This window comes from Merops nubicus, unplaced genomic scaffold (assembly GCF_000691845.1).
Source record: "Merops nubicus isolate BGI_N331 unplaced genomic scaffold, ASM69184v1 scaffold113, whole genome shotgun sequence".
Classification (NCBI taxonomy): domain Eukaryota; kingdom Metazoa; phylum Chordata; class Aves; order Coraciiformes; family Meropidae; genus Merops; species Merops nubicus.
The window spans coordinates 26,342-37,347 of record NW_008599318.1 but is presented as its reverse complement, the minus strand read 5'-3'; the positions used below and the strand labels follow the sequence as shown (position 1 = coordinate 37,347).

General features: G+C 45.4%; 1 protein-coding gene across 1 annotated transcript in view; it reads left to right on the top strand.

The window, feature by feature from the left end:
* Positions 1-1,262: 1,262 nt before the first annotated feature.
* Positions 1,263-11,006, top strand: part of MLXIP (MLX interacting protein) — a gene marked incomplete at its 5' end in the record, with an annotated part of 20,795 nt that continues 11,051 nt past the window's right edge. The window contains 8 exons of the mRNA XM_008937306.1: positions 1,263-1,369; positions 1,717-1,802; positions 3,114-3,203; positions 3,484-3,525; positions 4,090-4,261; positions 5,242-5,331; positions 6,012-6,103; positions 6,253-6,907. Coding sequence (XP_008935554.1) covers positions 1,263-1,369; positions 1,717-1,802; positions 3,114-3,203; positions 3,484-3,525; positions 4,090-4,261; positions 5,242-5,331; positions 6,012-6,103; positions 6,253-6,907 — 1,334 coding nt within the window. The remainder of the gene's footprint in view (positions 1,370-1,716; positions 1,803-3,113; positions 3,204-3,483; positions 3,526-4,089; positions 4,262-5,241; positions 5,332-6,011; positions 6,104-6,252; positions 6,908-11,006) is intronic.

Genomic DNA, 11,006 nt, shown 5'->3' with positions numbered 1-11,006 from the left:
GGGGTGGGGCCTCCACCACCTCTCTGGGGAGCCTGTTCCAGTGTTTCACCACCCTCACAGTAAAGACGTTTTGGAGGCGACGTTGCTGCAGTTGCTCGTGTGTGTACTCTCCACTGCAGAACAGCTTCACCTCTTGGCCTGGTGCTCCTAATGTCTCAGGAGGAACCTGCTGCCTTTGCACGTCGTGTATGGGTTGTGGCTTGGGTTGCTGGTCCACTTCCCTTGTAACAAACACTTTTACAACAAACAGTGTCAAGAGAGGTAAACTAGGAGGGTGTATGGCTGACCCCATGAAAAATGGGAGGGAGAACCCAGGAGAGGCACAATACCTCCACTTTAATCTGTGGCTTGATATATATGATGTTGTGAATGTTTCCTACTTCCTCTGCTTCGTCAGTAGCAAGGATTAATGATTCATAAAGGTGTGTTTCAGGGGCTGGGTAGTTTGTGTTTATACAGTGCTTTACTCCAGTCCCAGTTGCAGCTTCCTTTTTCCTTCTGTCTCCTTCCTCCCCCCCAAGATTGTTCATACATAAGCCATTCCTCTTTGCAGCCTTCCCTTTCCTTGGAGAAGTTGCATTTTCTAGCCTGTCAGTGATCTGTTGTGCCCAGCTGGGTTTACCAGTGTTATAAAGTTGGTGGGTGATGGTTTTTCTTGGGCCAGAACTGGCATTTCATTCTTCCTTTCCAGTGTTACCAGTCTGGAAAATCAAATGGAACTGTGGAAGTGAACTTGTGTTGACTTCATCCAACTCCTCAGCAGAATCTAAACCAAAGCTCTATGTGGCCAAATGTACAAAAAACATCTAGGCCAGGTTTTTGGCTTAATTTTGATCAGTCTTGTTCTCAGTTAATGGGCTGGTATTTTAGAAGGTGTGATACAGGCAAGGACAAAAGTGTGGGTGGAAATGGGTTTCCTGCTGAAGATACTTGTGAGACCAGTTTTGATGGTTGTTAGCAGGCAGATGAGAACATGGAGTCTTGAAAACTGGGTTCATCTCTGGCACCTAGATCAGTAAGTTGTGGACAACGTATGGCAGAAGTCGTCACTGGCCAAGTGTGGCCTGTTGTACTTTTTTCTGTTGACAGTTTGGCAGTTTTAGGGGAAGTAAGTTGTGGACAACGTATGGCAGAAGTCGTCACTGGCCTGTTGTACTTTTTTATGTTGACAGTTTGGCAGTTTTAGGGGGATGCTTTGTCTTGAAAGGAGTGGGAAGAGGAAAAATGGAAACCAAAATGATTTGTGGTCTGTTTTGTTTCAGTGGAAAGCTGGTTTCACCAAAATGGAAAAATTTTAAAGGCTTGAAACTTCAGTGGAGAGACAAAATCCGTCTCAATAACGCCATCTGGAGGGCTTGGTACATGCAGTGTAAGTACCTGCGCGCTTGACTCGCTTGCTACAAAACGTTTTCCAAGAGATATAGATGTAATACTCAAAAGAATTGAAGTTGCTGTCTAATGAATAGCTCAAAAAATCTCCTGGGGGCCAGATGTCTCAGAGGCTGCCATGGCAGTGCCATTGGGCCAGTGCTTGCGTAGAGGTGCCCGCTCAGAGGCTGTACCGAGCCATCCCCGCGCAGCCTGACATCTCCCTGTGTCCTCTTGGTTATCTGGAAGGAATAACTAGATTTGTTTTTCCCATCTGGCTGTTGAAGTGACAGAGCTCTCTGCAGAGCCTGCACTTGCTGAGCTCTCACGTTTTCATTCTTGTTTCAGACCTGGAGAAGCGCAAGAACCCGGTGTGCCACTTTGTGACTCCTCTGGATGGCTCTGTTGATGTGGATGAACATCGCCGGCCAGAGGTCTGTAAAACCTGTGCCACAGACCAGTCAGCTCCAGAGTTTATAACAACATTTTCTAGCTTTCTAAACAAAAAAGCAGCGTAGAAATTCTTTACTCTGTTGTCTTTATCTAGAAGGTACTATTAATATAAAGCAGACTGAACCCATTTTTGCAAGTGTATCCCATTAAGAGGATCAAGGTGCCACTGGAAGGACATTTATTATCAATGTAACTTATGACTATGTTCTGGTTTAGTGAATTGTTAGTCATAGAATCTCAGTTTAAATAGTTAAGTTTATAACAGCCACTGCTCTCTGGCTGGAGATGGCCCAAATCAGTGGGAAATCAGAGTGATGACTCTTCAGGATTGAAGCTCAGTGACCCTGCGAGAGTTTTCTGTATTTTATTTAACTGATGAGCTGTGGTTTCAAGACAGCAAACAATTTCTCTTTCTCTGTCAGGGTGACTTCACAGAAAGAGGGAATATGAGTTTGCATACTTTCAGTTTTGTGCTCTTCAAAACATAATGAAAACTAATTTCTGCACTCTGGCTCCTCACAGAAAGCCAGCAATGTCCTTGATGTGGCAAAGTGTGACACTGTCTGTACTGCATAACTATTTTATAATCAAAGGATTTCCAGTGTGTTTGCAGAACTGCATGATGTTTTTGAAAGAACAGTGTTGATGTCTGTGTTGGAAGATGACCCTCAAACACGAGAAAGTTGTGTTAAGGCTCTCATTAGTCTACTGTTGCCAATTTAGACACTGCTGTCTGTGACATGTTAAAGGCCTGCATTGTTCTGATCCTTCTGTTGCTCTTGATATGTGGCCTGCAAGGTCACACTTATCCCTGAGGTGGACATCAAATTTCTCTTGCTTTGTGTCATTCTTAACAGCTTGTGTGAGTGTGTTCAGGTAACCTTGTGAAAGTCTCTTTGCTTCTTTTCTGCAGGGCAGATTTTATGCACATTTTCACACTTTATTTTAGTGAACTCATATTAAAGTTGGGTGTGGTTTTTTTGTGTTGGTTTGTTTTTTTCCCCTCCATTTCCTAACTATTGGTTACGGTTGAGCTGATGTGGGAGATGCTGACGGTGCAGTCAGACATCATCTCTTGTTTGTTTATTGTGGGAAAGATGAAGTTAGTACTGCCAGATTTGCCCTGTGATAGCTGGACTCTGGGATAGTGTGGGCTGCTGATACTTGAGCTCAAACAGAATTAACATGTTTTCTTTTGCATTTTTTATGCCTCAATATTTGCTTGGAAATTTATTGAATGTCCAGCCGTTATGTGACTCTGTGTAATTCATGGTATGTGTTTGTGTTCTCAGGCCATTGCAACAGAAGGGAAATATTGGAAACGAAGAATTGAAATAGTCATCAGGGAATACCACAAGTGGAGAACTTACTTCAAGAAAAGGGTCTGTTGGTTTACCCAGTGAAAGTAGCTTACTTGAACTGGATCAGTATGTGTGGATCAGTATATGGATCAGTATGCTTTTAGAGGTTTTATACCTCTTTTGCTAGCATGCAAGAATATTTAAAACAGATGATAAGCTAATACAGGCATACTCATCTGATTGGGCCCACTAGAAAATATTGTGCATGACTGGATATTAAAAGTTTTGCAGAGGCAGGTCTTCTACTGGCATACACAGGACCTCTTCTGACTGTAATGTCTGTTTTGTTCTCCTTTTGCAGCTGCAGAAACATAAAGATGAAGATCTTTCAAGTTTGGTCAGGGTAGGTAATAGCCCTGATAAGTGGCAGCATTTATGTGTGTAGAAGCTGCAGTAAGTAACAAAACTGTAACATGCAGTAGCTTGCATTGATTAAAATCTAAAGACAAGCATCATGCTTAAGCCTTAATTAAGGTTAGACACCTTAATGTTTCTGTGCCTTAGGGAGCAATGTAAGATTTATATCTTAAATTGGATGGGGGAGAGGTTGAATGTGAAGTGCTGTGACAGAAGAAATGAGAATCAGTATTGGGTGCCCAGAAAAATCAATCTCTTTGAAGACTGGCACATTTTTTCAGCTTATTACTGGGTTGTAGCTGGCACTACTGCCTTGCTTGTGTAAGTGGATCTGGGAAGACGTGTGTGCGGCATGTTGCAGATCTTCCTGCTGCCTACAACGTGGGCAGATAATGGGCCAGGATCCTAAAGAAACCAAAATGTCCAAAGGAAGAATGGTATTGCTGTTTAGTATGTCCTGTATGAAAAGCAGAGGCTGTGTTTGTCTGTCTGCACCAGACTGCTTTAGTGTTTTCTAGGTAGCCTGACTTTTCTTCCTTTCCTTTGGCAGGATGATGATATGGTTCTCTGGCAAAAGAGAAGGTATGGCAGAGAAACCCCTGTCCCCATGGAGGAAGGCAGCCTCTTGGATGCAGATATGCTTATGTCCGAGTTCACCGACACGCTCTTCTCCACTCTGTCTTCACATCAGCCTGTTTCCTGGCCAAATTCCAGGGACATAGGTATTTGCTGGCTGTTAGCTCTGTTGCAGTGGGAACCTGTAGAAGTCTGGTTTGTTGCTTCGCTGTTCTTCTAGTCTTGCCTAAGAAATTTATCTTGCTTTGCTGCTACAGATAAAAACAGGTCAGAGAATGTAGCTGTCGTACCCTTTATAGCTTATAGGATCCCTGTTACTCATCCAAATTTAATTTTTGTCTTAGCTTCTTAAGTGCTGCTCCTAGCATTGCCCTCTGATGTTGCTCTGAATAAAATAAATCTGTAATGAGCAGTATTTACCTTTATCAGTTCTGCAGACATCATTATTCATCTCAAAGCATGTACCTGTGCATGTGTTTTAAAGGGAATGCCTGTGTATTTTTCTTTGGATATGTCCCTTAGAACAAGTGCAACTCACATCTTCTGTAAAGACAGTCCCAAGAGCTACACAGCTCTGTTGAATGCTCTCAAACTGGTGGCTCTGACTGTCTGAAGAGACAGCAGATGTCCACTATGCATCATCCTTGCTGCATGGATGTCCCAGCTGTCTGAGCAACTCCACAGCAGCTGTGGTTTACATGAAGTGTACTTAAGGCAAAAGAAAACGGATGAAGGTTTGTTTTCAAACACTCTGCTATGAGCCGTGGTGGTTCAGGTTATGCTTCTTAGCAAGTTCATGTTGTACAGCAGAGACAAGAGAGGAGGTCTGGGAGCAGGAGACATCCAAGCCTGGCAATCCCCAGTTTTTAGTTAGAGCCTTCAGGTTTCACCTCTTCCATTTTACTAGTTGAAAGTTTCATTCCCTAGTAGTTTTGATTTCAGAACTGTGCTGTAGTTCTGAAGAAAACCAGATGCTCAGTTCTTTTCAGCAGCAGTTTTTCTGTGCCTATTCTGGCCAAGCCTGGCTGTGGAGTGTGTGTTGGTGTTGTAGCCAGGTGCTATGTTCCTGCTGCTGTTGCTGTGTGAGTGATGTGAAGTCATCTAATCTGTCTTCTGAATTTTGCAGCACACTTAGGAAATGCTGACATGATTCAACCAGGGCTTATTCCTCTCCAGCCAAATTTTGATTTTATGGATACTTTTGAGCCTTTTCAGGGTAAGAAATATATGTATAATCAATTATTTTTTCTTTATCTGCCTGGGTTTGAGAGTCACCTTAGGCTTGTTTATCCCAGCGTTTGAACCTGATTGTTAATTTTCCTTTCAAAAGAAGAGCATTTAGACCTTAAGTCATTGAGTAATTAAAGATAGAATATCAGATGGGAAATGGAGAACTTGGAGAATCGCTGAGGTTTTCCCATTTAACACCTCTTAGTGATGAAGTGATTTGACACTTTGATTGCCTTGGAATATTTTCTGATACTCTCAAGAATTACATAGGACATTAAAATACTGCTGACAGCTTTGATGATTGTGGATCTTCATGGAAGTCACCAATCACAGCTGTTTGCAGTCCACATCAGATAACTGAGTTTTGTGGGACTGTATTAAGAACTGGCTCTTAGCTATCTGTTTGTAGGTGAGCCTTAAACAGCAGGCTGACTTTTGTATTATCTTCAGCTTGTGGGAAAGTTGAAGAAATATGCCCTGAACAGATCCATTCCTCTTGGAAATCAACAATTCATTGCTCAGTCAGTAGCAGTTGTACGAAGCAAAATTCTCATGGTTTCATTATTTGCTAAATAATACTGATATTCCTGTGTATTTTAGTATCTAACAATGCTGCACCTCGAGTATGCAAACTAGAAAGTTAATAGGTGACTTTTCATATTTCAGATTTATTCACGCTCAGTCGTTCCAGTAATTATTTCCCTTCTGTGTCTGCTGTCAGCTCAGCTACAACAGACAGCAGCAGCCATTCTTCCCAGGTAAGAGATACTCAGCATTGAAAAGAGCCTCATCTCAGGCACGTGTGTGCTGTGGAGACTCAGCCATGAGCCGTGTCCTTCTCAGAAGAAGTTCAGACAGGAGGTTCAGGGGTCGTGTCTGAATCTGTACTGTTTTTCTTCTCTGTCAGTCTTCTGTCCTGCCGTCGGGCTCACTGCCCAGCACACTTCCAGCAGGGAACATCAGTGATGGACAGATTGCTTCCTCAGTACCTGCTCCTGTCATTCCTGATGTTGGCACTGACCAGTGCCCCAGCATTAGGAGCGAGGGATCTTTCATCCAGCCAGCAGACTTCACTCCTGACTCGTCTCTCAGCGGGCCACAGACTTTCATGCCAGTGTTTCAGACTCCCTTGCCACTGCTTCAGCCTGCGACGCCACAGCACCAGTCTGCAGTGCCTCTGAACTCTAGCCTAAGCTCTCCACCAGCTGCATTTGCTGCACCAGAAACCCAGAAGTTTGACCTCTGTGAATCTACGGTCATCACCCACACAGCTTCTGCTACTTTGACCCACAATGCCCCCGCCACCACCTTCAGCCAGAGCCAGAACCTCGTCCTGGCCACGCAGCAGCCGGGCGTAGGAGTGCCTTGTAACCTGGCTTTCCAGACTGCTGTCCTGCAGGTGCAGCCCCGGCCCCAGATGCAGTCCCAGCTGACATTTGTACTCCCCAAGGCCGTTCCTCTGGCCAGTGCTGGGACAAGGCCCAGACAGTCACAAAAAACAGTGCCTGCTCCGAAGCCTGAAACAGTGTCCTTATTGTTAAAGAATGCCTTCATCACCCCAGGTGAGAAGCACTGGTGGGGTGATGTTTTTCTTTTCTGAGTGGGACTAGCAGGAAGGAGAGACCTTCTTGCTTTTCTTGGTTTGCATAAGTAAAAATAGAGCTTCCTGAGGGTGTCCATGGTACCCCTGGATTCACTGGTGTGTGGCTGCACTGTTCCGTGGGGTGCTCTGGAATGTTGCAGGGATTGGAAGCAGTTTGGTTGTGTGTGTGAAAAGCCAGCCTGTGAGAGGGGGGGATCTGTTTGCCACATTAGTTCTGTGCTGTACGTATGCCTCAGCACGTGGGAGGACTGGAGCTCTGTGCTCCTGCCCCATGGAAACCTTGGTTTTGATGTTTAATACTGCTCTGATTAACTCTGCCCTTCAGAGTGTTCAGCCACAGCAGAGCAGGAGATGGTAGGGAGATAGTGTGGGATGGAGAAAGGCAGATCTGTCCCTGTCATTGACTCATCTGGTTGGCCTCTAAAAGTCACTGTGCCTGCCTGTGCATCACCACACTCTGTACTACCAGTGTACCAGTAGAATCATAGAATCATTTTTGTTTGGAAGAGACCTTTAATTGTGTCCAGCCATTCTCCCAGCACTGCCATGTCCCTCAGCACCACATCTCCCTGGCTTGGAAACCTCTCCAGGGATGGGGACTCCACCACTGCCCTGGGCAGCCTGGCACAGCCCTGGACAACCCATCTGGGGAGAAATTGTTTCTAATATCCAACCTAAACCTCCCCTGGTGCAACCTGAGGCCATTTCCTCTTGTCCTGCTGCTTGTTCCTTGGGAGATGAGACCAATGCCCACCTGGCTCCAGCCTCCTTTCAGGAGAAGGTTGTTGAGAGTGAGAAGGTCTCCCCTTTGCTCCAGGCTCAGCACCCCCAGGTCCCTCAGCTGCTCCTCACCAGACTTGGGCTCTAGACCCTTCCCCAGCTTCACTGCCTTTTTTGAACACACTCCAGCACTGCAATGTCATTTTTGTAGCAAGGGCTTCAAAACTGAACCCAGGATTTGAGGTGCAGCCTCACCAGTGCAGAGGTAAAATCAGTGGTCTAGTGCTGGCCGCACTGTTTTTGTACTGATGTATGGCCTTTAGTAATAATTGGGATGTGTTCTGACTTCACCCTTAGGTGTGACTGAAACTCTTTGAGACCAGTGTTGGCTAGGGAGCAGCTGTTGAAGAGCACCACAGCAGTGGTCCAGGTGGAAGCATGGGATTGTGCCTCTGAGCCACCAGCAGTGCTCCCTAGCAGGCCCAGGGTGGTGAGGATCAGTCCATCCAGTGAGGAAGGACTAAGAACAGCTGGAGATCTTTGTCTCAAGCAATCTACAGACTTGAGATGCTGTCAGGAGCATGTGGTTTTTAGTTCAGAGTATGTTAGGCTGGGACCTCCAGGTTGGGTGTGATTTGGAGCCTCTGGCACTGCACAGGGCTAAGAATAGCAAGCGTGAGCAGAGAGCTCTGCCTGTGGTGGTTCTTGTGGGAAAGCTCAGGGCAGGACAGACAGTACATTTTTTCTTAGGCTTATTGCACACTGTTTTTAGACTTGTGCTGGCTGGGGGCCAGGTGACTTCAGCCACCTGAAATGTGCAGCAGCAATCCAGGAAAAGCCCTGCCTGGAGGAGTATTGTTAAAGAGGCTGTATGAAGGAGTAGGTGTGTCTGCCAGGGCCAGGCATGGGGGTTACACACACACAACAAAATTTAAAAAAAATCACTGTTCAGAAGTAGAACGTTGGATCTAATTCTGGCATGTCACTGGGAACAAGTTGGCCCATTATTAATAGCATTAAAGTGTTAATGGCAGTGTTTCTGTCTGTAGTAGGTTATAAAGCAAAAGTCCATGTACCTCCAGCAGTCAAGACACACATCTGTCACCTAGTAAAGCAGTGTAGGCAACTCTCATTTCCAGAAAGCCTTTGCTCCTAATTTTCTTAGTGCTTCTTGGGTTGTTCCTCACCCCATGTATCACTTTCCCACTACTTCATCAGTTATTTCTGGACCATCACAACAAAAGGCTTTGCTTCTCATCTAAATTTAAAGTTGCTGCTGTTTTTCAGTTCTGGCAGCAGCTTGTGCTGAGGGATCATGGTGCTCCTAAACTGCTGCGACATCGAGCTCAGAGGTCAAATCCAAGATTTTATGTAAAGGCTGGAGCTTTATTTTTGGCAATAGAATAAACATCAGTGCCTGTAACTAAGGCATTTATGCCTGTCATTTGTGTTCTGGACAAACAAATCATCTCATAACTATAAACCAAACTGCCTTATAGCCTGTGTTAGAGATGGGTGTGGAACATTTACTGCACTGTGATATAAGGACTCAAAAATTTGCACAGGTTTTCTCCTCAGGTGCAAGGCTTCACGTGGCAAAGAACTCTGCTATCAGCACTCCAGGGTAAATGTTCTGATTTTGAGAAGCAAGTCTGCAAAAGATGAGTGTGGAGGATAGAAAGTTTAAAGGGACATCTAAATATGTGGCAACTGTTAAGGTTACCCAAAGATGGAAGTCAGAAATACTGAGTTGTGTGGCAGGGTTAATGCACTGGTCAGAGCAGGCTCTGCAGCTCCATGTAGATGTCATGACTCCAGCTGAGCATTAGTGAACAGTGGAAGGGTTGTGCCTCCAGCTTTTTATCTGGGACTGCTCAGACCAAGAATGAACTCCCTGTATGGAGTGACAGTGCTCTCTGCCAGACAGACCCATGCAAGGGCTGGCACAAGCTTTGTGCAGTCCACAGGCCTCTCTAACATAGGCTGTGCAGAAAGTTCAGTTGATTCAGGTCACTGTTGTTAGTCACAGCAGGAGAGGGGACATGAGATATCCTGTGCTGTCTCCTGTTCTGTGTGTGTCCTTCAGCAGCATGATGCTAAACTGCAGAGGGGTAGCTTGGCAAGGACTGAGCTGTTGTGACACTTTTTGTACATCCTGACTTTAGTACTGATGAGAAATCCTAGTCATTTAACTTGAATAGGTAAGTTTTAAATAGAGTGAATTGTTCAAAGTCCATCACTTAACATTAGGATGCAGGGGCTACATCATGATGTTGTGTGGTTTGGTGTAGCCTGTTTGCTCAGCTTGACTTGGTGTGAGTAGCCAGATTTGCTGAAGCCTTAGGGCACAAGCTGTGAACTGTTGATGGGATGTGCTGAACTTTTACTTGGTTAAGCACAGCAGGGCCTCCAGAGCCAGCACAAATCAGAGGATAAGGAGCCTACAGTAGTTAGCAGAAGCTGCAGCTTGACAAGATAAGAGCAGTTAATCACCTACCTGGAGACAGAGAAGGAATCCAGTAAAGGGCCTCCAGAGCCAGCACAAACCAGAGGATAAGGAGCCTACAGCAGTCAGCAGAAGCTGCAGCTTGACGAGTTAAGAGCAGTTAATCACCTGCCTGGGGACAGAGAAGGAATCCAGTAGGGTGTTGGAAGATCCCAGACCAGAAATCACCATTGGACCAAAAGGCACCTGAAGAGCACATGAGGGGTGGGTGCATAGATTGTAAGGGTGTAGTTGCCCAGGGATTGCTTTGTTCAGGGTCACTCTTTGGAAGCACCCATTTTTCCACTCAATTTATTTTTTTTTTAAATGGAATCTGGTACCTGAGGTTCTGCTGTGAGAGACCTGGGGTCTGATCTGCAGGGGTAATTCTGTCTGAATGAATGTGTGGGGTTGTGTCCAGGAGTCAGCTGGGACACCCATGGAGTCACTGGATCCACCCTGTGTGGAGGGACTCAGGTCCTAGCAGTAAAGGCTCAAGTGGTGTGAAAGTGACTCCCAGAGTCTAAACTGGACACCCAGACAGTGTGAATTACCTCAGCAGTACAAAGGAGAGCTGAAGCCAAGGCAGGCTAGAATGAAATGGAGTAAGTTTGGTTTAGTTTTCTCAAAAAGCCTAAGGAAGCTGTGTCTGTGCATGATACTTCCTTAGTAACTGTAGAGGCTGGTCAGTCACGTCCTCTCAAAAGTCAGGGCAAGAGCAATGTCAGTGTTAATGCTGTGTCAACAACTGTACATCTGCATTGGTGAAATTGGACCTTAACAGATTTATGGTAGGACAGAACACTGTAGTGGTGAAGAGCAAGGATCTTGATTGTTGTCATGGGGGCAAGCC